The sequence below is a fragment of the Ranitomeya variabilis genome, chromosome 4 (genome assembly GCF_051348905.1).
Source record: "Ranitomeya variabilis isolate aRanVar5 chromosome 4, aRanVar5.hap1, whole genome shotgun sequence".
NCBI classification, from domain to species: Eukaryota; Metazoa; Chordata; class Amphibia; order Anura; family Dendrobatidae; genus Ranitomeya; species Ranitomeya variabilis.
In genome coordinates, this window is record NC_135235.1 from 32,981,548 (window position 1) to 33,009,180 (window position 27,633).

Sequence of the window (27,633 nt, forward strand, 5' to 3'; positions counted from 1 at the left end):
AGTCTTCATGGAAAATCCAGGAATTGATGCCGATTCTGTGGTGAAACTTACAAAATTCTCATCCTCACCCAAAATGACTTTGAATTTGTTAAATATCTACAGGAGATGGTACAGCGATGGGAAGTAAAATGGCTCCATAGTATGCAAATCTTTTCACGGCCAAATCTAAGAATCATCATTGTCAGTAGCTCCCTGTCCTCTCCAACAGCAGCAGGAACCTTTCCCTATAACCAAAAAAAAAAATGTAAACCCTGTCCATTTATAATGACCCTGGACAAGAAAGATCCAAAACTCACATCAGGACTACAAGATCCCAGATACTTTCAGATGCGTCACGTCTAATGTTGTGCTATGTGTACCAAACTTCCCGACCTTAATTATATGTACCAAATGTCCAGCTTGGAGTCTGTATGTAGGGGAGACAGGGCAAAAACGTAGAACAAGGAAGAAATCTCACTGCCACACAAATACAAGAAAAAAAAATAGATCTACCTGTGGCCCAACATTTTTGTATCCCTGATCACAGCATCATGGACATAAAATTACTGGTATTAAAAGGTAACTTCAAGTCTCAGAGAGACAGAAGAGTCTGGGAATATAAGCTTATGACAACCTTTGACACACTCAGCGCAGGAATGAATGTGTCGCATGGATTTAGGTCTTTCTACATCAACTACGACTTCGTGGGGGCATCACAACCCAGGACCAGTCCTCAATCATAGGACAATAACATTCTCACACTCCTTATCTACGAACTGTTCCAAAATGTAAGACCACAACTGTTTATCCCTCTCCCATATTGATAGTTCTGCTTCACGTCACTTGTCTTATCTATTGCGTTATTCCTGTGTACGGTTGTGTAAAAATATGTGACTCTTCATATTTTGTGTTATTCTACGTCTGATGAGATTAAAAGGTATTAACCACTGAGGACTCTCAAATTGTAATATTTGTCAGAGATGATGACTTTTGATATGATGGATTACGACGATACAGATGTCAAATAAATCACCGTAAACAATTCATCCTTGAAAAAATTCTTAGAAATGTGGAAGAAAAGGGAGTTTTCATATGAACTAGAGTCATCTGGTTAAGGTCAAACAGTGAAAGGAATGCTCATTTAGACACATATGTTATAATAACGGAAAACAAGAACATAGAGAAAGGGTTTTAATCTGTTCTCCAGTTTGTACCTTGAAAAACAAGACTAAACCCATACGGATCGTTAGCGTCAGAAGACTTCATGGAATATCGAATTGGGGCAGTCAACAGAGTAATCCGGTTTGGGAAGCGAGGGGTTACAGTGGCGGAACCATTACAGGAGCGGGAAATTATTGTTTTGATGGCAGCAATTCAGCTAAAATAATTCTTTTAGTGAGGATATTGGGGATACGCTGCAAAAAAAGTTCCTACATTATGGGTGAAAGATGAAAACAGATGTGGGACTTTTACTTGTTATCTGGCAATAATGGAACTAAAACTGAAGGTAACCCTGGTGTGTATCCGACAGCATACGCTGATTAAGGAACAGAAGGGCACCACCAGCTTCACCTTTACCTGGAAATGGGGATTATAATTATTTCCAGGTAAAAGCAAGTCCGAAACTTAAAGCGGGCCCTTCACTAAAGGGTTCATGTTGAACTGGACACAACATCTAATAGTGGCTGCAGGACTGTATACATTTTTTTTTTTTATTTCGCCTCTTCATTACGGAGATATTACCAATGTAAATATTTGGCATCTAATGAGTTAACTTTTGTTAAATCTACGTGGGTGTTATCTCACAGTTTTAACTGGGGACCTATTATAGTCATCAATGCTCTACTCCCAGCGCTTTCTAATCATACAGGAGGAGGTTAGACCAGGAAGATCTCAACATACTGAGAACTTGTTCAAAGCTATGGAGGGGGCGTGTTCTTTTTCAAGTGTGCTGCTGCCTGCTTATGATTGGTCAGTGTCATACAGCGTGAAGAAGTACACGCCCCCAGTGAAAACTATCTGATAACTCATTAGGTGCCAAATACTTTGATTATCTTAGAGGCAAAATAAAAATAAAATATTTAACACACATATTCTGCTGTGCAGCCATTATTTCATTGTGTGTCCAGTCAAACATAGAAAAAAAATTAGGGAAAGGTCCTAGTTAACCTAAGTTAGCCAGAATGGCCGTCATAGTTAAAGCCTCTTCATTGGTTTAAACGTTTAGGTGCATGGGTAACAGGAATTTTCCATATTCCGCGGGTGGGTCATCTAATTTGGTTGTTTTTTTTAGTAAAGGGAAAGATCTTGCTCATTATTCTAAGGAATTCTGAAACCTAACTGTAAATCTTTTACAGGGAATTTTAATCCACATGAAGAGTCCACGACACAAGTGATAACTCCATACAAGAGAATGCCATGCGGCAAGGACTCCACTGCAGATATTATAGAGTAACTGTAATTTTTATTTCATAAATCAATAGCACACATGAAATACATTTTGTAACATATTTTCTAAAATAAAATCGATTTCTTTCTCTACCAGGACTGATTATGGATTCTCAAAATTCTCAATTCTCGGGTAAAATCTTTCTTCAGTTAAAACAGATTTTCCAATTACTGAGATACAGTAGAATCTTATTAAAGGGAACCTATCACCCCGTTTTTTTCGGTATGAGATAAAAATACTGTTAAATAGGGCCTGAGCTGTGCATTACAATAGTGTAGTTTGTGGACCCCGATTCCCCACCTATGCTGCCGAAATACGTTACCAAAGTAGTCATTTTCACCTGTCAATCAGGCTGGTCAGGTCGGATGGGCGTGGCTTCTTCCCCCAGATATTGCGTAGTTTTCCGTTGGTGGCGTAGTGGTGTGCGCATGTCCAAGGTCCCCAATCCTGCACGGGGGGGTGAAAATAGCAGCGATGTCCGTTATTCCATTGGTGGTCGGTGGGCGCGGCCATCTTCCTTTGGACGCGCGTGCGCAGAAGCGGCGCTCTGCTGGCCGCGGCTTCAGGAAAATGGCCGCCGCGATCTCCATCTGCGCACGCGCGGCATCCCGCGGCCATTTTTCTGAAGCCGCGGCCAGCAGAGCGCCGCTTCTGCGCACGCGCGGCCAAAGCAAGATGGCCGCGCCCACCGACCACCAATGGAATAACGGACATCGCTGCTATTTTCACCCCCCCGTGCAGGATTCGGGACCTTGGACATGCGCACACCACTACGCCACCAACGGAAAACTACGCAATATCTGGGGGAAGAAGCCACGCCCATCCGACCTGACCAGCCTGATTGACAGGCGAAAATGACTACTTTGGTAACGTATTTCGGCAGCATAGGTGGGGAATCGGGGTCCACAAACTACACTATTGTAATGCACAGCTCAGGCCCTATTTAACAGTATTTTTATCTCATACCGAAAAAAACGGGGTGATAGGTTCCCTTTAATAGCAACGGTCATCTGCTATATAGAGGAGAAAAAGGAGGAGAAGCTAGACAGCGCTCCCCCTCCTCCTCTCCATAGAACTTACAAGCACTGACTTTCATCTATCATGAACAGGAAAATCTATATTCACTGAAGACCGTTTATCAATTAAATTCTGAATTTTGAAAATCAATGATCAGTCCAGGAGAAGAAGGAAGCGGATTTTTCTCATAAGATAAATTACAAAACTTATTATTTTTCATATATACTATGAATATATATATATATATATATAATAAATTAAATTCAAGGTTACTCTTTAAAAAGACAGTATCCATTGTGAAAACCCCCACTATGACAGATGCAACTCTCTCTCAGGTGCTAAAATGACCTTGGAAGGAAGGTATTTCTGAAATAGATGCTTTGTTCTGAAATTATATTTATGTAATCTATATCAAGTATCTCTTCTCTGCGAGGAACCTAATATATAGAACCAGCTTAAACCTCAGCCCCTAATTCTCCTGTCCACCGATGCAGAAAAGGCATTCGATAGGGTGAACTGGATATTTACGAATGAATGAAACGCTTTCTCGACTGGGCCCAATATTTTACAATGGATTTTAGTGTTGTATTCAAAACCAACCGCCTGTGTAAAAGTTATCGGGGTCCTATCTAAGGATTTCAGTATGTTTAACGGCAAGAGACAAGGGTGTCCGCTTTCCCCTCTAATTTTCATTCTCACATTGGAACCCTTTCTTAGGAGAAATAAATCTAATAACATTCTGGGTCCCTGAATTCGCGGCTCTCCTTACAAGATTGCGGCCTATGCTGACGACCTGCTTTTCTTCAGCAATAAACAGACTATTTCTTTACCTAACTTGATGACAGAATTCAGTACATATAATGGCCTTTCAAACTTCAAAATGAACTTTTCAAAAGCCTTGAACATTAATATTCCGCATTCCGTCCTGGCACACTGGAAAACATGCTTTAAATTTCAATGGGCCAAGACAGCCATAAAATATTTCGGAATATTGCTACCGAATGAAATTAAACTAACTTACTCTCTTAATTTTCCTAGGTTACGTAAATCGGTGCAGGAGGACTGCTCGAGTTGGACGAGGAGTGCCTGTATATGGTTTGTCAGAAGCTCAATCTTTAAGATGAATATTCTCTCTTGCATTTTATACATTATTCAGGCTCTTCCGATCGGCATTCCCTCGTCCTTCTTTAAGAGTCTCGTGGAGGTCGAAAGCAAATTCACACGGTCGGGTAAACCTCCACGTATCGGTAGGGCCACACAGTGTCGTCCAAAGTCCTTAGGGGGCATAGGGCTACCTGATTTCAGATCACATTATATTGCCTCTCACTTCTCTAGAGTTCTGGATTGGTGTAGGAATCGATCTGGGAAAGCATGGGTTGGGATTGAACAAAGTTTAACAAACATCCCTCTAATAAGTACTCCTTGGCTTGATTTATCTACAATTTCTACACTCAAAACTCATCCGTTAGTTGAAACCACTCTGACATGCTGCAACAATCCCTCGTTTAGTTCATCAATTCTGCCCCCATATTCCTCTATGTACTCCATCTTGGGTAATCTACTTTTCCCCCTGGGAATAGAGGATGACAAAAGGTAATTTCAGAGTGACACACTTTGGACAGGGAAACTTGTGGCCTTCAAAAGAACATCTTCAGGATCTCTTTACCACGTCTCCCTTGGTACACTGGAGAATTGGCCAACTTTCTCATTTTTTTTTCCATCTCTCCCACCTAGAGCCTTTTATAAAAACGATAAAACAATTTTTGAAGTGGAATGTTCAAATACCGTCCCATTAAGACATACTTTGTCATTCTCGTATTCTCTACTGATTGAACCCCTGGACCAGTCTAAAACACGCTTCCAATCTCAATGGAAGAAAGATCTGGGTTCCACCTTAAGAGGATCAGTGGAGTCATATAATCACCTTGACATATAAATACTCCATTAGCTCGAGATTTCAGGCGGCCAGCTATAAACTGCTTTCTCAATGGTATAGGGTCCCAACTCTCCTACACTTTATTTCCAGATGCTAGTCCAATGTGATGGAGATGTGGGGAGGAGGAGGGTGACCTACTACATATCTTCTGGACCTGTAAACTCCTTTCTGGGGAAAAGTACAACTAGTGATTCCTAAATTCAATGATCTTATCTCAGACCTTGACCCAGCTCTCATACTTCTCCATCACAGCAACATCCCTTTAAAAGTTCTATACTGAGACACTTGATCACGTCTTCAAGAGCATGGATTCCCTTGCTATGGAAAAGTAACACTATCCCGACAATCTCACTTTGGTTCTCCAAAATAAATGAGATTACTGTATATTAATGGAGGAGCTCACCTCCAAGATCAATAACTCCCATAATAAATTTGCTAAAACACGGTTCTACTGGCTGGAATTTATAGCTTCCGCTAATTACCTTGACCTTATAGAGGAGAACTAAGTCTATACTTCAGGAGCCTCTCTGACGTTACCCTTACCTCCTTACCCATACCTCCCTTCCCAAACTTCCACTTGTCTTTGTGTGTATTTTTGGTTTTAACCGTTTTTTTATTTTTTTTTCCCCTCTTTGTTAATTCACATGAATATGTAATGACTTAATATTTAAGTCTGAGTCACCACGCCGGCTCATCCTAAAACACAGTAAACCAATTTACTACCAGCGACTGTACCTTTAATTGAGTTTAATTATTTCATTATGTTTTCAAATGTTTTGGATATACTGTTTATTGTTATGGTTATATGGTCATGTTTGACCTTCTACTTGTCAGGGCTGTGGAGTCGGTAAGCCAATCCTCCGACTCCTCAATTTCCATGACACCGACTCCATCAAAATGGGCTCCGACTCCACCTCCACAGCCCTGCTACTTGTGGCACAACTAGTATCCAGTATTCGCATTTGTATTTGCATTCCCTTATCAAAACTTAATAAAGATAAATTTATAAAAAAAAATATATATACGGTATTTGTGGAATTTCCATCATGTCATTAAACACCAACTCGGTATACCAAGGTCTTAACCAATTGAAACAACAAAAACCCTTAAACATTAACTTTTAATGTTACATTAAAAAGTTTCAACTAAACCAAAAAATACCAAACAGTTCTTTTGACTGAAAAGGAGTGTTGAAGGGTCCAGCAATGGCAGCATTAGTCGGCTTAGACAGCCAAGATACGCATGACATATTAATTTATCAGATAACGGTTGTATATCAAAAAGGATTTATCTAGGGAGGATAGAAGGTGCCTAAGCCTCTACAGATGACCCTTCCTGACAGCGGAGGTTGGCACCCTGGGTATCGATTTGGCGCCCCCGCTCCACGTTGACTGACCCTTATAGACCCTAAGCAGGACTCCATAACAAAAGCCAAACACCGTAATAAATATAAAGTGCTAATAGTGCAGAAAAACAGTTACTCTACTGTGCTTAATCCGTCCTGAGCCGCACGATGATCTAGCTCAACCACACAGTGATGGACTGAGATACATAACCGCTCCTAATGTCTATTATCTCATAGTGGTGTATAGAGAGTTACAGTATATCACTGGTCAGAGACAAACAATATAGGTATTAATGGCCTAGTACACCCATATAGTGGGAAACACAAATTATTTATAGAGCGCAGTGCTGCACAGCAGATTTTATATATGAAGCACAATACAGCATAATGACATGCCCATAAAATTTACTCAGATGGACTAGGCCCCAGCCTATATACACATTAGCAGTGGCCCAAATGGAAAAACAACATATAAACGTGTGCAATATTGATAGTCCTGATAGCAAACACGTCTATTAAAGACGGGCTGGCACCCAAATATGCATATAAATAGCCAAAAACAATGTGAAAAGGGTATATGTATATCACAGGGCCATGCTCACAACATAGTGGACATTTATCTCATCTCATAAGGGCTAGTGCCCCGTCCTGGGCAGCCTCAGATAATGGAAAGCAGCGCTCCATTGTCTGAGGCTGCCCGTGGGTTACCATAACATTTCCCCTGAAGAAGCCCTGCTTGGACCTACAATAGGGGGAAACACGTCGGGACATCATCGGATAGGTCTCAGAAATCGTCTAAAGCCGAACTATAAAACAGGATGACATGAGGGTCCCTGTGCCTTATTTACCTTGTTAGTCAGTTGCCCGTTCATGGGATGGTACCGTAGTATCAACGCTTTTGTTACCTGCATAAAAACAAGATCTGTCATCAGCTATAAGGTCAGTATGGTGGTTAGATGGTCTCAGAATTCATTACAAGGAAGCGATCATTAGAAAACGATCTACTGTGTGAAATCGGTGCTCATCTTCATCCTCACCCAAGCCAGGAGCGTCACCGCCGGAGTTCTTCTGATTTGATCTTCCAGTCCTGACTCAATCTTTTCCGAGGCGCTCTGAAGTATTTCGTCAAGCTGCTCCCCTAAAGTGGAAAACCCAGAAATGTAAACATTTTGCACACAACGTTACTTACCGAACTAATGATCTGACCGCAGCACATACCTAAAAGGGTAAAAGGGTGGTCCAAGTATAAAAAAAATATATATATATTTTTTTACATACCCTGTCAGAGCTTATATGACCTTTTAGTATTGCCATCTCCTGATCGGAGAGCACAGCCAGTACAAGTGAGCTGATGTTGTGCCCTGCATTGAGTTAAACGGGCACTGTGTACCCACTGATTAAAGATGATCACAGAGGAAAACTTTGTGACCAAAAGTGGGTTGTGAAGAGCGGCGATCTGTAGGAATTCTGGATAAGCGTTGAGCAAAAATATTTTGCAGGACTCTAATCCAGTGGTCGCTGCAGGCAAGCAGAGTGTTGTGAACGTCATCCTGAATGCCGGCATCCCTGGCGCCTCTGAGTAGTCCTGGCAGGATATAGTGTACGATTTGTGCTACAATTAAGATGTCGCCCTGGGCCTATCAATCAGGAACGGTGCCAGGGTTGCCAGCAGGTAGGAGGAGGCTTGCAGAGCTCTGCTCCAGCGACCACCGGATTAGGGTCATGCAAACCTTTCTGTTCAACGTTAAACGCTGATATAGTCCAGTCCTTTAATGTCTGATACTATAATATCGAAGCCGAAGAGTAAGCACCATAATCACTGACCTGCGGGACATTTATTTATCAAACCAGCAAAGCATTTAGCAGCCGATGTAAAGGCGAACGCACAGCATCCCGCCAGGCTCAGGGACAGCAAATCCTGCAGCAAGCGGCTCAGGTGTGGGATCTCCACCTGCACGGAAAAAAGAAAGTTTACAACATGAATTCATTGACATGAGCATGGTAGGTTGTACATATACATATACATTATATATATATATTAATCAAAAATCACTTGGCACTCAGAAGATTATTTTTGCAAGATGAGTATTCCATTTATTTGTGCATCCAGTTAAAGATTAAACGTTTTCGGTCCATACACCAGACCTTCATCAGAAAATCCTTTTTAAGAAGCCAGCTATGTGGCGTGAAGACAGGAGTCCCCGGGAACTCCTGTCTTCACGCCACATAGCTGGCTTCTTAAGCGCCATTTATAGCGGCGGATTTGCGCCTTTACAATCTCTTCAGGAATCTAGAGACGCTACAGGCTTTCTGTCTCTCTCCTTTTGTCCCGGGTCACCCAACTTAGGCCCTTCTGGCCTTGATACTCCTACGTGCATTGTTTTCCAGTTTGATAAAAAGGATTTTCTGATGAAGGTCTGATGTATGGACTGAAAACGTTTAATCTTTAACTGGATGAACAAATAAATGGAATACTCATCTTGCAAAAATAATCTTCTGAGTGCCAAGTGATTTTTGATTATAGTACTGACGGGCTGGAAACCTGACTTGAGCACCACATAGGAACCTTGAGTGCCGTGTGCATTGTTATATATATATATTATATATATTATATATATATATATATATATATATATATATATATATATATATATATATATATATATATATATATATATATATATATATATATATATATATATATATATATATATATATTGTACTTACATTTTTTGGCAATGAGCATACAAATGCCATGAGCAGTGCAACGAGGCGGCTCTGAGGGGCTGCGGGACCATCCATCTGGAATCAGAAAAAAGATAATCACTTACTGGTAATTTGATTTTCCTGAAACTCATGACAGCACCTGAGAAAGATGGATCCGCCCGATCACTGGACAGGAGGCCAAGAGCGAACAATGAAAAAGGCAGCTCCCACTTCCTCCATCAGGGGTTTCCAAGAAGTCAAGTAGGACATTGTTGACATTTTTCCATTGAAGGCCCCTTTAAAGGTCAAGATCTGGACTGTAAGAATTATTTCTGTTGTCAATGATCACCTAATGGTTCAAAATGTCTTCCCGACTCTACCCTAGAGATGTAGATTGAGCCTCCCAGAATGCCAAAGCGGGTCCAGAAGCCATAAGACAGATTTAGCCGCCCTTTCTAAATCTAGGCCCCGGCTTCAGCGGGGCCTAGTCCTGGCAATTAGCTCCACCCCCTCTTCCCTGTTCTTTATATAAATGCAAACTCCCTTCGGGTCAGTTTCCCCCCCCCCTCTGTCAGGACTGTAGCAGTCCCCCGTGCCTGCCACCCATAAGTCCTCTACTGCCCCAGGAGAGAGTGGTCCCTCTACCCGTGTGGGTCTCCTCTCTGTCACAATCGGTGGCGGACCTCACCAAGGTGTCGCAGACCATGGTGTCCGTTATTGACAGATTGCCTGTCCTTCCCTCCGCTGTCGCCAGACGATCACAAGACTCACTGGCAATGCCTTCCAACAGGGGCCATAAGAGATCTAGGCAGAAGCATCGTTTTAGACCTTCCTCCCTCTCTCCCCCTGGCCTCTCCAAGCAGATATCTTCTTCCCGATCCTCCTCTATGGAGTCAGAAGTGACAGTTTCGGATATACTGTCCGAGCCTCTAATATGAGAGACATGGTCCAGAGCCTCATTGTGGTAGTCAACCAGACCTTTAACATTAAGGATACCGCTACAGAACCCACAGAACAGGTGGTTTCGATTAGACGGTCAAGACCAGCTCCTAAGGTCTTTGCCCCTCAGAGAATTTGAGGAGGTTCTTTCCAGGGAATGGGAAAATTTAACCAGCCGCTTCCAAAGGGGGAAGCGCCTCGACATCCTATATCCCTTTTCCCCTGAGTAAACTGGACCACCTCTATGTCTGTGGACCCTCCAGTTTCCAGACTGTCCTTCAACACAGTCCTTCCGCTTACGGATGGAGCATCCCTCAAAGACATCAATGACAAACTCAGAGTCCTTTGCAAGGTCAGCCTTTGAAACGGACGCTTCTGCATTGTGCCCTGCCTCTGCTTCCACCTGGGTGGCAAAGTCTATAGCCGCATGGGCTAAGCAGCTCCGTCAGGACATTCTTTCTGGGAGCCGGCCGGAGGAATTGGCCAACCTCGCGGCCCAAATTTCTCATGCAGGGACGTACATGGTATCCGCCTCCTTGGACGCTGCTTCATGTGCTGCTTGGGCATCCAGTAATATAGTGGCCATCCGAAGGACCATTTGGCTTAAGGCAAGGCAGGCAGACTTATCCTCCAAGAAGTCCCTTACCAACTTGCCTTTCAAGGGTTCCCGTCTATGTGGCTCCAAGCTGGACCAAATGATTAAGGGGGCCACCGGAGGGACGAGCCCTCTCCTGCCTCAGGCCAAACCCTGCTGTCCTTTCACCATTTCTCTTTGACTGAGGATTTCTCCCCGTCAAGAGAGGCCACAGGCTCGCTAGGATAGGAAAAGGGTTTCCTGCTCCGCCGGGCACTCACGTAACGCGCAGGATAGTTCTCCCAGGAACAGTCCTGCCAGATTATCCTCTGCATGACCCATCCTGGATCTAAGTTTGCTGAACAAAAGGAGCCCGTCTGTGTCATTGCAGGATGGAATCTCTTCGTTCAGTAAATGCTTCCTTGGAACTGCAGGAGTTACTGTTCTCCATGGATGCCTTTCTCCATGTCCTTATTTTCTCAAGGCACCAGAGACTCCTGCATTTTGTGGCGGGCAGGACCATTTTCAGTTTGTCGTCCTGTCTTTCGGGCTCACAACCACTCCCAGGGTCTTCAAAGGGATCGTGGCAGTGGTAATGCCCTTTCTACGGATCAGAGGTCCAGTGCTCTTCCCGTACCTCAACGACATTCTCATCATGGTTCCGTCCTTTTATCAGGCCCAGGAAAGCCTGTTCACCGTTCTCGCATCCCTGTCTCAGGGGGTGCAGATCACTCTTTCAGCACCGGACTGGCCCAGGAGGTCTTGATTCGCAGAAGTTGTCAATCTTCTTCGCAGACGCCTTCTGGGGGCCCCCAGACAGGCTTGATCTCCTGTTCCAAGGGTCGATCTGCCACGCTGTGCCCCCGGATCGAACTTGCGTAGGACCCCCTCCCTGGGACCTTAATTTAGTCCTAGAGACTTGAGTAGGCTGGCCCAACAAACAAGACAAGAGGCCATGCACTACTGAGATGTGAACAAAGGAGGTGCTGACAAGACAGGCTCTTTCACCAACTAAGCCACAGCATCTAAATGAGAAATGCCAGGCAGCGAGGCTCAACGCCAGGCAGCGAGGCTCAACGCCAGGCAGCGAGGCTCAACGCCAGGCAGCGAGGCTCAACGCCAGGCAGCGAGGCTCAATGCCAGGCAGCGAGGCTCAACGCCAGGCTAGACCACCAAGCCTAGGTGGGTACTGAAGCATTAAATGTAGATTCTCCCGGACTGATGTTAGCATTTCAGCATGCAACTGGGCCTCTGTACTCACTCTGTCTTTTTTACTTTAGGTTGCTACAGAAGACACCATGGTGATCCATCATTCCTGGCTGCTCCAGCCGTCTGCTCAAGGCTCCTACAACCAGAGGACAGGAAACCACATTGAAGGAGGAAGTGTCCTTTCAATTTTTTGCTCTTGGCTTCCTGTCTAGTGATCGGGGGGAATCCTACTCTCGCTCTGGTGCGGTCATGGGTGAGGGGAAAAAAAGACAATTCATTTTACTATCAATATAAAACACACATCCTTTAGGGAGCAGTAAGATAGCCAGATAACATGTACGACGATCGCCGTCTGACTGCACCCTCGAACAAGGATCTGATAGTCTGGAAACAGAGAGAATCAAATGGTAACTGCAGATTTCCTAATGGAACAGTCATTATTAAAAGTTTATATTGTTTTACGTGTAGAGGCAGAATATGGAATAATCCCCCCACCTATCAGTCCATATTCAGGTGACCGCTGTCCAGTCCTTCCCAATATTCTCTCTTGTCAGACCAAACTGCGCAATCTTTTATATAAAAAAATCCCGACACATTATACCGCCTTCCCATTATGATTCATCAGGGAAAGGGAAATGTCCAATTTGGGACGACTATTCTGAATTTAGGTGGGGAAGTGGGCGAATAATGAGTAGAGGGACAAAACCAGACAGGTGTATATGGACGGCCGGAGCATCATCTACTGCAATTATTGATGTGAATGTCCATCTATGAAGCACAAGTCATTGGCCTTCGAGATGTAGTTGATGGAAGATGCCGAGTAATGAGATGTTGATAACACATGTAGACGGAAATGTCCTCGGTTCGGCCCCACTGAGATTTCCTGTCTGCTCGTACTGTGGCTCACTGCTAAGAAGCAGCTGCAAAATGTACAATTACACACAGCCGATTCCAGAGATGCATTAAATAAAACCTCAGTATTTCATATACAAAAAAAAAAAAAATCCAACTTCATTACCTGGAATGGAAGGAACTTCGAGGTGAGGCTATTTTCACGAAGAATGGAAACATCTCCGTCCAGGAACAGGTTCACAATCTGAGCTGCACTCGAAGACGATAACCTGCGAGGGCAGAAGAGAAAGTGAGTGACAGATCGGTCCTACGGAGGGCCACGACCGCCATTATATCATACAAATACTCACTCAGGACTGAGCCGTGTGCTGGACGCAATGATTAATGACGCCATAGCTGTGAGGACGCTGTCGTTGAGGAGGACGTGAAGATCTGCTGTGTGCCCCCTGTCTGAGAGAGGACACAATACATTTTCATTTCTTATGAGAGTTAATGGAGTTGGCACAAATCTATTCCATTGGCTACGTCAGTGGATGGGAGCCTTGAGAACTGCCTCCAACCTGCCGACATCAGCGGCTCTTCCTTTGATTAACCAGCCCACGTGCGTCACATCGCAACATTGGCATCGCACCAGGCCAGGTAATCGCAGATGCCGAGAGCCAAAAGGTGATTTTTAGGGCACCTGTCCACTGATGAGGCCCGATGGACACCATAACACTACCCCGCACACGGACTCCCGTCTCCATCACGTTACCTTGCATTGCAGCTTGCACGGTGAGCGACAGCAGACAGGGCATCACCTTCTGGTGATAATAACAGAGGGACTCTGCATTTTCTTGGCATAGTACCGCCACGTGGTGAAGGCTCCTGCACACAGCGACCACGTCTTCTGCACTTGCTTCTCCTTCAGAGATTGTGGGTGGGAAAAAAAGTAAATAGAAATAGCTGGAGAGCATGGAGGAGTATAATGTACAGTGCAAAGAATAGAATTGACGGGGTTAACAGGAAAGAGCTGATGGCGGTATTACAGTCAGTATTTCCATGTGAATGGCACATACCTCTTTCTGTCTGTCGGACGTAATCCAGTAGTATTGGCACAGTCTCTTGAACGATACTGTGATGCGTAGACACAGCAGCTAAAGCTTCGAGACAGCGCTGCCATAAAGTGTGTGGGGGTATAACGCTGCCCGGGGTGTCCGTACCGTCCATGGGCACTGTAAAAAGCAAAAATGAGGTCAATGAATACGCATATGTTGACTGTGTAGAGGATAAACATAGGGAGCTATCGTCGATGGCTTGTGACTGGTTATTGCACGGGTTCGATGGAGTGGAGTGGGAGGACAGTGTGTGGAGATAAAGAAGCTGCGGCAATGTGGCCTCTTTTTTTCCATGACTTCTATTCCTATTTCTGACATTACACTTTTATTTCCATATAGAGCAATGCTCCAGGTCACTGGTTTATTGACTTGATACAAGTAGAGGGTCCGAACTCCGATCATTTATTGACCTCAAAGTGAAGTTAATTGATGGATACCAAGTGGGGTGTGAAAACTTCCAACTCCAGGAATCTGCAGAAGGTGAACGGTTCCAATAACGTTGCACCAACATGGGCGATGCATTACAGCCCTCCTTCAATGCAACGGCAGCAGCGTCTCATCTTTCGATGTGGAAAGGAGAGGTGCTGCTTCAACCCTCATCTGCGGCACAAAAATAATCATGTCGAATTCAGAGAAACTCCATGCGATCATTCCTTACCTGTCTGTAGCCTTGCACAGAGCGGGGGAACCATACGACTAATGAACACGGTAGGATGAACTCTGGCCAATGATCCTGAAGATTCAATGGCAGCCTGGCTGGAACCAAAAAAACAGAACACAAAAAATATCATACAACAGGCAGGAATATGGCTGCAATCTCCGCTAGAGAGATCGTTCAATTAAAGGCCTTTAGGGACTGTAATGATTACAGCCGGCCTGACACTGCATATAGGTGTCGTGCTGTTTGTACCACCTCTGTGCTACAAGTCGGGACCCCCAATATATCATAATAAGGAATAAGAACACAGTGTTGTCCAAGAAATAATACGATCCCACCCGATCCCTTACAGGAATGGTAAGGACAGAGAAATACCAGCTCTGAGGATCTGTTTCTTCTAGGATAAGCCGGGTCAAATGCTCAACAACCAGATCCATGTCACTAGACGACAAGAAACCTTTGGGGGAAGAAGCACAGAGATATGTCAGAGAGCAATCACCGGTACTACATAAAACAATTCATCATCATTAAGATCTCTGTTATCGTGTCAGTGAATAGAAACAACATTATAGTCTGTCCCGATCATCTCTGAAGCCGGTTAAGGGGAGAGAGATCTGCACCATGGCGAGATCAGGACGGGTGTGCAGCCTCTAGATGTAAATCAAAGGGTTGCATCATCTGTCTACAGAAAGAGATTCAAGGTGTGTTCAAACACAAAGGAAAGAAAAAGATTAAGAAAGCAACTGAAAGACAGCCTCCAAGTCCTACTCACCCCGCTGTCACAGAGAGAGCCTGCGAGTCCTGCTCACCCCACCGTCACATGATGCAAACCTGTGAGTCCTGCTCACCCTGTCAAAGAGAAGCCTGAGAGTCCTGCTCACCCCGCTGTCACAGAGAGAGAACCTCCAAGTCCTACTCACCCCGCTGTCACAGAGAGAGCCTGCGAGTCCTGCTCACCCCGCCGTCACATGATGCGAGTCCTGCTCACCCCACCGTCACAGAGAAAGCCTGTGAGTCCTGCTCACCCCGCCGTCACATGATGCAAGCCTGCGAGTCCTGCTCACCCCGCCATCAGAGAGAGAGAGCCTGCGAAACCTGCTCGCCCCACTGTCACAGAGAGAAAGCCTGCAAGTCCTGCTCACTCCGCTGTCAGAGAGAACCTGCGCGTCCTGCTCACCCCGCCATCAAAGAGAAAGCCTGCAAGTCCTGCTCACCCTGCCGTCACAGAGAAGCCTGCGAGTCCTGCTCACCACACCGTCACAGAGAGCCTGCGAGTCCTGCTCACCCTGCCGTCACAGAGAAGCCTGCGAGTCCTGCTCACCCTGCCGTCACAGAGAAGCCTGCGAGTACTGCTCACCCTGCTGTCAGAGAAGCCTGCGAGTCCTGCTCACTCAGCCATCACAGAAAGAAAGTCTGCGAGTCCTACTCAGCCATTAATTAAAAAGGTAGCTTTTCTTGTATGCACCAGGATGTAGCAGTGTGATAGAAATATATATATATCATATAGATCTCACTTGCATGTATACTCCTTTAATCATATATACTCACATAAAAGCAAATATATATCTATATACTCCGCAGGTTTATAATCAATTGCTCAACTTGACCACATGAGCTAGGCCAGATGGTTCCTTGGTACTTTCCAGACACCCTAAAACAGGAACTTAGGCCAGATGTCCTAACTAATGTCTAAGAATATCACTAAATCTTGCTGAAATAGCAGGACAAGGATGACAGATGCTTCCAAGAGTGCTAAATCAGCTTGTTAGGTAGACTCTAGTCAGAATATGCCATGTACTCAGTTAAATATATTATGTACTCAGTCAGCCAATGAAATAATAGCAAAATTGTAAGTTAATTTACTAACCACCCCCCTTTTATACGCATCTATAAAACTTTATCAAAGAATAAACCAGTCCTGATCTGGATGGAATGTTATACTGTCACTTACGTGTCAGAGTCATTCTTTCTTGAGTGCTCAACATATCTGATCTGATAATTGGGAACGGCCGCAGCACACACGGGGATAGGTTCATCCCACACCAAATTTCCATAACAGCAGCACTAACGTTACATTGAAAATGGCCTTAATGGATATAATGAGACTGCAGGACAGGTACCTTGGTGTGTGCCCAGCACGGTGAGGACCTTTACTGCTACCTGGTGGAGATGTGCACTGGGATCAGTCACCGCAGAGAACACCATACTGCACAATGGGTCCTTAAAACTAGCAAGACCATTTCCATCTGCAAAAAAAACAAAAACAAAAAAGGAAAGTTCCATTTTATTTCATATCTAGTCCTATTCGCTTATACAGCTCCATTAAAGGGAATCTGTCACCCCAAAATTCGCCTATAAGCTGCGTCCACCGGCATCAGGGGCTTATGTACAGCATTCTGTAATGCTGTAGATAAGCCCCCCGATGTATCCTGCAAGATAAGAAAAACACGTTATATTAAACTCACCCAGGGGCGATCCTGGTTCGATTAGGGTCCGAAGGGTGTCGTGGTCCAAGTCCTGCGCCTCCCATCTTCATACGATGACATCCTTTTCTTTTCTTCTTGCCACGGCTCCGGCGTACTGATTTGCCTAGTTGAGGGCAGAGCAAAGTACTGCAGTGCGCAGGCGCTGGGCCTCTCTGACCTTTCCCGGCGCCTGCGCACTGCAGTACTTTGCTCTGCCCTCAACAGGGCAAATCAGTACACCTGCGCAGGAGCCGCGGCAGGAAGAAAAGAAGAGGACGTCATCGTATGAAGATGGGAGGCCCCGGACCGGACCGCGACACTCATCGGACCTGAACCGAACCGGGACCGCCCCTGGGTGAGTATAATATAAACTGTTTTTCTTATCTTGCAGGATACATCGGGGGCTTATCCACAGCAGAATGCTATAGATAAGCCCCTGATGCCGGTGGCTGCAGCTTATAGGTGAATTTCGGGGGTGACAAATTCCCTTTAATTCTGCAGAGCTTTACAGACATCATCCTCGCTGTCCCCAATGGGGCTCACAATCTAAAGTCACATCTGTACATGTTTGGAGTCACCGGCATCGAACGTTGCAGATCTATATAAAAGCTACATCCATTCCAAGCGAAGATCTGCAGTCAGGGAACACTCCTGTGAGCTAACGCTGTAGGATGGACATGGTACCTTCATCTTCAAGCCACTTGCTCTGAAGTTTGAGGAATCCCAGCGTCATCTCCAGTATTGTCCGCCGATGGCTGCTCTGAAAGTAAAGCACATAAGGGGGTCAGTGCAATCCTCTAATGGGGGGCTTTGCAAACTGTGGCATCTCTGTGATTGGTGAGGACCCGCTAGGGGTTTCATTATATGCCGAGAATTCCTGCCAAACAAAAGCCCTTCTCCGGAAAAAAAAAAATTGCTGCAGTCATGTGCACGCGGACCCTGAAGTGGGTGCTTACTAACTAGTGCCCCCCACATCACACCCTCCGACAATAAAGTTAGCTATAGACGACAGCTTCTGATAAATCTCCCTAAACGTCCAATAAAATATTGTCCAGTTATAGGGAGTGATAATCGCTCAGGATAGATCATCACTTCCAAATGTGTGGCGGGTCCGTCGACCAAGACTTTAAAAAATAAGGGTCTGTAGGGCGGTTTTTCACTGACTCTTCTCAGCGAGGCTCTCATTGTGCAGAGAACGACAATGTAACCCTCGGATGGCGCCCTGTTGCCTGCAGAGGGCGCTGCTGTGCAGAAGAAAATGCTGCCAAGTCAGGGGGTCCCAGAGCCCCACCGGTCTGATAGAAGAGGCATACGGCATAGCGTTATAACAGGGTGACCAAGTCTGCAGACTGCTGCTTCATAACACCCTGGGGAAGGGATAGTAAAGGTAAAAGCAGTGGACAACCCCTTTAACGGTCCCAATACCTGTGCATGCTGGTTATACTGGTCCAGAAGCAGGGGCAGGACGTTAGCGGTCACTTTCAGACATGCCCGGGGGGAGGCGGCAGCGGCGGCCTGCAGCAGTTTAGCGCTGGGCCACACCAGCTTCATATCCGGCTCACACAGATGATGTTTGCAGTCTGAGAAAAAAGCAATAATATTATTAGTATACACGGTAAATGTAGACGATACCGCTCACAGGGTCCGGGGGTCTTACCCTGCAGGATATTAACGAGGAAAGTGTCTAATAAGTCGTCAGAGTCCGGACCTAGGACAGAGCGGGACAGACAGGCGGACAGAGCATGGAGGGCGGCCAGGCCGGCAGCTTCCACCTTGTCACTCGCTGTCTGAAATACCTGTGAGAAAACATCGAACCGTTATCCTCATTATAACACGGATCATTTAACCCCATGACAATTTTCATTTTTGTGCCATCTCCCTACCTTTCTTCCAAAATCCATATTCCCCTCCCACCCCCCATTAGCAGCTTGTCATTTGTTTTTTTGCAGGACGAATTGTTGTTTTTAATGTCAGCACTAATTTTATCTTGTACTATACTGAAAAAAAAATACCGTAAAAAAAAAAAATAAAAACACAATTGGGGTGGGGAAAAAAAAAAAGATATTCAACCATTTTTTTTAATTTTTTTTTTTTTTGGGGGGGGGGCAGTGTTCGCTTTACGGTGAAAATGACCTGGAAACAATTCTTCTGGTCAGTACTATTACAACTACCGTATTTTCCTGCGTATAAGTAGACTTTTTAACCCCTAAAAATTGTCCCAAAAGTCGGGGGTCGTCTTATAAGCCGGGTACGGCGTGTGCAGGGAGCGATCCTGGATGTTCCCAGGGTCTGAAGGAGAGGAGACTCTCCTTCAGGCCCTGGGATCCATATTCATGTAAAAAATAAAGAATAAAAATAAGAAATATGGATATACTCACCCTCCGACGAACCCTGGCTGTCACCGCTGCAAGTGTCTGCCTCCGTTCCTAAGAATGCAGAGGGTGAAGGACCTTCGATGACGTTGCGGCTTGTGATTGGTCGCGTGACCGCTCACACGACTAATCACAAGCCGCGACGTCATCGCAGGTCCTACACACTGCATTCTTAGGAACGGAGGCAGACGCTTGCAGCGGTGACAGCCAGGGTTCGTCGGAGGGTGAGTATATCCATATTTTTTATTTTTATTCTTTATTTTTTACATGAATATGGATCCCAGGGCCTGAAGGAGAGTCTCCTCTCCTCCAGACCCTGGGAAACACACGCCGTATAAGATGACTGGGCGTATAAGATGACCCCCGTCTTATACGGCGGGCATATCCCAAATTCCATATTTTATATGGAAAAGTTGGGGGTCGTCTTATACGCCCAGTCGTCTTATACACCAGAAAATACGGTATATGAAATTAGCATACAGAATTCTTTTTTTTTATTTTAGGAGCTTAAAAAAATAATTTTGAACTTAAAAAAAACAAATGTGTCTTGTGTCTTCATTTTCTGACACTTGTAACTATTTATCAATTGATGACGCTGTACAAAAGCCTTCAGCCCCCTCCCCATGCCGAGCTGTAATTTTTATTGATACCATTTTGGGGTCCATATAATGTGTTGTTCACTCTGCATTATTACATTTTTAGGGGGAAAGGGGAAGAACAAAAATAATAGCATTTCTGGAGATTTGTGGGGATTTTTAATTTCTTTATGGCAGAAAAATAAGTTACCTACGCTCCCCAATGAAGCGATAAAGAAAAAAAGAAAAAGAAAAAGAAGAAAAGTAATATCCACTTGAGCTTCATTTTTAATTTAAATTTTTTTTTAACTGTTTAAGTGCCAAATACTTTGTTTGCTAATATTTCCACAGCCTCAGAAATTTGTCTAAAGGTTTTCTTTAAACAGCTACGATGTGAAGCAGGAACATACGTCATAGATAAGGAGAAATTATAAATATATACATTATAATAAATATATTATATAACGTTATTTAATAATAACATTATATAAAAAGAAAACAAACCTCTCTACGGATGGAGGACCACAGCCCAGACAGAAACTCCTTCAGGTCCTTCTGCTCGCACACCGCACACGCAGCCGACTGTAATCAAAGCAAATTCATGAAGGTAATAGCGCGAGTGTCTATACGGTCACAGATACGTTATTGCACGAACTGCCGACTACTATTTATTTTTTTTATCCATTTTGCCACTGAACTTTTGCAGTTATCGCCTTCAGAGCTCGATCACTTTCCATCCAGAGCTTTCTGCTCCGTGAACTGAATGCCAGAACAACAAGTGAAGACCGACACAAGAAAGCAATACAACTAATAAGAGCAGCGATATGCCTGTGGAGCCCCGCCCGCTGTATGCTGCTCCGCGTGGAGCCCCGCCCGCTGTATGCTGCTCCGCGTGGAGCCCCGCGCGCTGTATGCTGCTCCGCGTGGAGCCCCGCCCGCTGTATGCTGCTCCGCGTGGAGCCCCGCCCGCTGTATGCTGCTCCGCGTGGAGCCCCGCCCGCTGTATATATTGCGCAGTGTGGAGCCCCGCGCGCTGTATATATTGCGCAGTGTCGAGCCCCGCGCGCTGTATATATTGCGCAGTGTCGAGCCCCGCGCGCTGTATATATTGCGCAGTGTCGAGCCCCGCGCGCTGTATATATTGCGCAGTGTCGAGCCCCGCGCGCTGTATATATTGCGCAGTGTCGAGCCCCGCGCGCTGTATATATTGCGCAGTGCCGAGCCCCGCGCGCTGTATATATTGCGCAGTGTCGAGCCCCGCGCGCTGTATATATTGCGCAGTGCCGAGCCCCGCGCGCTGTATATATTGCGCAGTGTCGAGCCCCGCGCGCTGTATATATTGCGCAGTGCCGAGCCCCGCGCGCTGTATATATTGCGCAGTGTCGAGCCCCGCGCACTGTATATATTGCGCAGTGTCGAGCCCCGCGCACTGTATATATTGCGCAGTGTCGAGCCCCGCGCACTGTATATATTGCGCAGTGTCGAGCCCCGCGCACTGTATATATTGCGCAGTGTCGAGCCCCGCGCACTGTATATATTGCGCAGTGTCGAGCCCCGCGCACTGTATATATTGCACAGTCTGGAGCCCCGCGCACTGTATATATTGCACAGTCTGGAGCCCCGCGCACTGTATATATTGCACAGTCTGGAGCCCCGCGCACTGTATATATTGCACAGTCTGGAGCCCCGCGCACTGTATATATTGCACAGTCTGGAGCCCCGCGCACTGTATATATTGCACAGTCTGGAGCCCCGCGCACTGTATATATTGCACAGTCTGGAGCCCCGCGCACTGTATATATTGCACAGTCTGGAGCCCCGCGCACTGTATATTGCACAGTCTGGAGCCCCGCGCACTGTATATTGCACAGTCTGGAGCCCCGCGCACTGTATATTGCACAGTCTGGAGCCCCGCGCACTGTATATTGCACAGTCTGGAGCCCCGCGCACTGTATATTGCACAGTCTGGAGCCCCGCGCACTGTATATTGCACAGTCTGGAGCCCCGCGCACTGTACATTGCACAGTCTGGAGCCCCGTGCACTGTACATTGCACAGTCTGGAGCCCCGTGCACTGTACATTGCACAGTCTGGAGCCCCGTGCACTGTACATTGCACAGTCTGGAGCCCCGTGCACTGTACATTGCACAGTCTGGAGCCCCGTGCACTGTACATTGCACAGTCTGGAGCCCCGTGCACTGTACATTGCACAGTCTGGAGCCCCGTGCACTGTACATTGCACAGTCTGGAGCCCCGTGCACTGTACATTGCACAGTCTGGAGCCCCGTGCACTGTACATTGCACAGTCTGGAGCCCCGTGCACTGTACATTGCACAGTCTGGAGCCCCGTGCACTGTACATTGCACAGTCTGGAGCCCCGTGCACTGTACATTGCACAGTCTGGAGCCCCGTGCACTGTACATTGCACAGTCTGGAGCCCCGTGCACTGTACATTGCACAGTCTGGAGCCCCGTGCACTGTACATTGCACAGTCTGGAGCCCCGTGCACTGTACATTGCACAGTCTGGAGCCCCGTGCACTGTACATTGCACAGTCTGGAGCCCCGTGCACTGTACATTGCACAGTCTGGAGCCCCGTGCACTGTACATTGCACAGTCTGGAGCCCCGTGCACTGTATATTAAGCAGTCTGGAGCCCCGTGCACTGTATATTAAGCAGTCTGGAGCCCCGTGCACTGTATATTAAGCAGTCTGGAGCCCCGTGCACTGTACATTGCACAGTCTGGAGCCCCGTGCACTGTACAGGTCCTTCTCAAAAAATTAGCATATAGTGTTAAATTTCATTATTTACCATAATGTAATGATTACAATTAAACTTTCATATATTATAGATTCATTATCCACCAACTGAAATTTGTCAGGTCTTTTATTGTTTTAATACTGATGATTTTGGCCTACAACTCCTGATAACCCAAAAAACCTGTCTCAATAAATTAGCATATTTCACCCGGCCAATCAAATAAAAGTGTTTTTTAATAACAAACAAAAAAACCATCAAATAATAATGTTCAGTTATGCACTCAATACTTGGTCGGGAATCCTTTGGCAGAAATGACTGCTTCAATGCGGCGTGGCATGGAGGCAATCAGCCTGTGACACTGCTGAGATGTTATGGAGGCCCAGGATGCTTCAATAGCGGCCTTAAGCTCATCCAGAGTGTTGGGTCTGGCGTCTCTCAACTTTCTCTTCACAATATCCCACAGATTCTCTATGGGGTTCAGGTCAGGAGAGTTGGCAGGCCAATTGAGCACAGTAATACCATGGTCAGTAAACCATTTACCAGTGGTTTTGGCACTGTGAGCAGGTGCCAGGAAGCATGAAGTGCTCCAAAATCTCCTGATAGCTAGCTGCATTGACCCTGCCCTTGATGAAACACAGTGGACCAACACCAGCAGCTGACATGGCACCCCACACCATCACTGACTGTGGGTACTTGACACTGGACTTCAGGCATTTTGGCATTTCCTTCTCCCCAGTCTTCCTCCAGACTCTGGCACCTTGATTTCCGAATGACATGCAAAATTTGCTTTCATCAGAAAAAAGTACTTGGGACCACTTAGCAACAGTCCAGTGCTGCTTCTCTGTAGCCCAGGTCAGGCGCTTCTGCCGCTGTTTATGGTTCAAAAGTGGCTTTACCTGGGGAATGCGGCACCTGTAGCCCATTTCCTGCACACGCCTGTGCACGGTGGCTCTGGATGTTTCCACACCAGACTCAGTCCACTGCTTCCTCAGGTTCCCCAAGGTCTGGAATCGGTCCTTCTCCACAATCTTCCTCAGGGTCCGGTCACCTCTTCTCGTTGTACAGCGTTTTCTGCCACATTGTTTCCTTCCAACAGACTTACCATTGAGGTGCCTTGATACAGCACTCTGGGAACAGCCTATTTGTTGAGAAATTTCTTTCTGGGTCTTACCCTCTTGCTTGAGGGTGTCAATGATGGCCTTCTTGACATCTGTCAGGTCGCTAGTCTTACCCATGATGGGGGTTTTGAGTAATGAACCAGGCAGGGAGTTTTTAAAAGCCCCAGGTATCTTTTGCATGTGTTTAGAGTTAATTAGTTGATTCAGAAGATTAGGGTAATAGGTCGTTTAGAGAACCTTTTCTTGATATGCTAATTTATTGAGACAGGTTTTTTGGGTTATCAGGAGTTGTAGGCCAAAATCATCAGTATTAAAACAATAAAAGACCTGACAAATTTCAGTTGGTGGATAATGAATCTATAATATATGAAATACTCAAGCTACTTACCAGGTAGCTGTGTTTTTCAGGAGTCCATGACAGCACTAACGAGAGAGGGGATCCGCCCTTCAGGGACAGGAAACCTACAGAGATAAAAGGGCGGCACCTCTCTCCCGCATCAGTTGGATTACAGAGCATGAGAGGACCTCCATTGATTAGTAACACATAAATATCTTAACACATTTCACCTTGTGACTACAAATTTGCAGAAAATTAACCTACATGAGAATATACTTATCGTGATGAAACCCATACCATTAGAAAGGGAGGGAATATAGGAGTGCTGTCATGGACTCCTGAAAAACACCGCTACCTGGTAAGTAGCTTGAGTATTTATTCAGTCGTCATGACAGCACTAACGAGAGAATTACAGAGAAAAGAGTATTAGGGTGGGATTACTGCTTCCAGCACCCTTCTACCAAATGTGAGATCGTTGGAGCTACCAAGATCTAATCTATAATGATTCAAGAAAGTAGACGGAGATGACCATGTGGCCGCCTTACATATGTCCTCAACTGACACCTCCGATCTCTCTGCCCAGGAAGATGCCATGGCACGAGTGGAATGAGCCTTTACGCCTTCCGGGACTTCTAGGCCACCTGCTGAATAAGCCAGAGAAATTGCCTCCCTAATCCATCTACCTAAGGTGTTTTTGGATACTCAAAACCCTTTCTTGACTCCCTGATAGGATATAAACAAGGAATTATCTTTTTTCCAGGGATCTGTTAAAGAAATATATTTAAGAAGGCATCTTTTGACATCCAATGTATGGAGTTTGAGTTCCTTTGGGTTTTTAGGATTAGGACAAAAGGTGGGGAGATTTATCTCCTGGAGTCTGTGGAACTTAGACGCTACTTTTGGGAGATAGAGGGGATCAGTTCTTAATACTACTCTATCTTCTCTAATCTGCATATATGGAGTCAGTCTAGAGAGGGCCTGCAAATCACTAACTCTCCTAGCAGACGTAAGAGCAATCAAAAGAGCTGTTTTTAAGGACAGGATCTTTATAGATGCAGATTCTAAAGGTTCAAAGGGGGGTTCCGTTAACGCTGAGAGGACTAAGTTTAAGTCCCACGGGGCTAGTCTTTTCTTAACGATGGGTCTTGATCTAGCCGCCGCTTTAATAAAACGAGCAATCCAATAATTTTTAGCTAACCCGCAATTATACAGCGCCCCTAAGGCTGAAACCTGGACTCTAAGGGTGCTTGTAGCTAGCCCCATCTCGAGACCTTTCTGCAGGAACTCCAAGATCTTTGGAATATTAGCTTTCTGACTGATAACCGATCCTGAGACCGAAAGGAATTTTCTCCAGATTCTTACATAAATATTTGTTGTGGAGTTTTTTCTGCTTTTTAATAGGGTATTAATAAGTCCCTCTGAAAAACCCTTTTTTCTTAGTAATGACCCTTCAAATCCCACGCCGTCAGATGTAAACTGGCCACTCGTGGATGGAAGACCGGACCCTGTGAGAGGAGGTCTGGGAGTTCTGGGAGAATCCACGGTTGAGAAATTGACATTTTCCTCAGCCAAGGAAACCACGGCCTCTTGGGCCAGAACGGCGCTATCAAAATTACATGGGCTTTGTCCTCCCGAATCTTCCTGAGGACTATCGGGATCAAGTTCAACGGGGGAAAGGCGTAGGCTATTTCGAAGTGCCAAGGAATCAGGAGAGCATCCACCGCCACCGGATTGTCTCTGGGGTTTAGGGAACAAAATCGACGACATTTTTTGTTTTCTTTGTTGGCGAAGAGGTCTATCTGTGGGCACCCCCAACGATGGGTGATCTGATCGAAGATGACCTGATTGAGCACCCAATCTCCTTGCCCGAGCTTTCTGCGACTTAGAAAGTCGGCTACAACGTTGTGTTTCCCTTTTATGTGCAGTGATGTGAGTGACCGCAGATGATTCTCGGCTATCTGTAAGATACGACCCGATACCTCCATTAAGGACCTGGATCGGGTTCCCCCTTGGTGGTTAATGTAAGCTACCGTTACCTGATTGTCTGAGAATAGTCTGACGTGATGGTCCTGTAAGGATATAAGGAAATGTCTCAGAGCTCGTTCTACGGCTAACAACTCTTTGAGGTTAGATGACAAGTTTTGTTCGGAGGGTGACCAAACCCCCTGGACCCACATCTCGCCCATATGCGCCCCCCATCCCGTGGGACTAGCATCTGTGGTTAATACTCGTGATATGTGGTTTATCCAGGGAACCCCCTTACGCAGGTTTGGAGCGTGTAACCACCAACGTAAGGACTGAATAGTGGAATCCGACAAGGAAAGAAAACTATCCAAGTGACCCTCTAACAGACGAGTGTTGTACAGAACCTCCCACTGTAGGACCCTGGTGTGGTACTGGGCCCAACGTACTGCCGGGATACACGACGTGAGTGAGCCTAACAGTGACATTGCTCCCCTCAATGTTATTACCGGATTAGCAATCACTCTAAGAATCTGTCGTTGGATTTTTTCCAACTTAACGTCTGGTAGACGGCATTCTTGTAACCTCGAGTCCAATATGAGACCCAGGAATTCTTGAACCTCTAGAGGCTGCAACCGCGATTTTTTAAAATTGATTATCCACCCCACCTTTGCAAGGCTGCAATTACTTTGTGTAGTTGGGACGTGCAGTGTGATTCAGAATTTCCTATTATTAATAGGTCATCGAGATATGGAACTATGAGAATATCCTGCTCATGGAGATGCGCCATAACCTCCACCATTATTTTAGTGAACACCCGAGGGGCCACCGCGACACCAAAGGGGAGTGCCTTGTATTGGAAGTGTCTTATCGATTCCCCTAAGAGGACTGCAACTCTTAAATAACACTGGTGGTCTACGTGTATGGGGACGTGATAATATGCGTCTTTCAGATCTAAGACGACCATAAAACACCCGCCAAACAATAACTTTATTGCAGACTTGACCGACTCCATTTTAAATGACGGGATCTACAAAAACCTATTTAGGCCCTTAAGGTTTATAATTGTGCGAAAGGTATTATCTGGCTTCTTAATCAAGAAGAGGGGAGAATAGAATCCTTTACCCCTTTGTACTTCAGGAACCTCCACCAAAACGCCTTTCTGTTGGAGTTCCTGGACCTCAGTCTCTAATGCCAGCTGTTCTGTGGAGGAAGAACGCATTGGTGTTACTAGAAACCTGTCGTCAGGAGTGAATTGAAAGTCAAACTTTAGTCCAGACTCAAC

General features: G+C 45.6%; 1 protein-coding gene across 1 annotated transcript in view; it reads right to left on the reverse strand.

Annotated features, from left to right (window-relative positions):
- Nucleotides 1-27,633, reverse strand: part of MMS19 (MMS19 cytosolic iron-sulfur assembly component) — a 59,031-nt gene that overhangs the window by 17,526 nt on the left and 13,872 nt on the right. The window contains exons 11-25 of the mRNA XM_077258303.1: nt 20,678-20,755; nt 18,884-19,022; nt 18,652-18,806; nt 17,911-17,986; nt 16,882-17,007; nt 15,137-15,218; nt 14,762-14,859; nt 14,065-14,220; nt 13,761-13,910; nt 13,357-13,456; nt 13,173-13,275; nt 9,454-9,528; nt 8,551-8,677; nt 7,764-7,864; nt 7,575-7,631 (exon numbers count right to left, since the gene is read on the reverse strand). Coding sequence (XP_077114418.1) covers nt 7,575-7,631; nt 7,764-7,864; nt 8,551-8,677; nt 9,454-9,528; nt 13,173-13,275; nt 13,357-13,456; nt 13,761-13,910; nt 14,065-14,220; nt 14,762-14,859; nt 15,137-15,218; nt 16,882-17,007; nt 17,911-17,986; nt 18,652-18,806; nt 18,884-19,022; nt 20,678-20,755 — 1,623 coding nt within the window. The remainder of the gene's footprint in view (nt 1-7,574; nt 7,632-7,763; nt 7,865-8,550; nt 8,678-9,453; nt 9,529-13,172; nt 13,276-13,356; nt 13,457-13,760; nt 13,911-14,064; nt 14,221-14,761; nt 14,860-15,136; nt 15,219-16,881; nt 17,008-17,910; nt 17,987-18,651; nt 18,807-18,883; nt 19,023-20,677; nt 20,756-27,633) is intronic.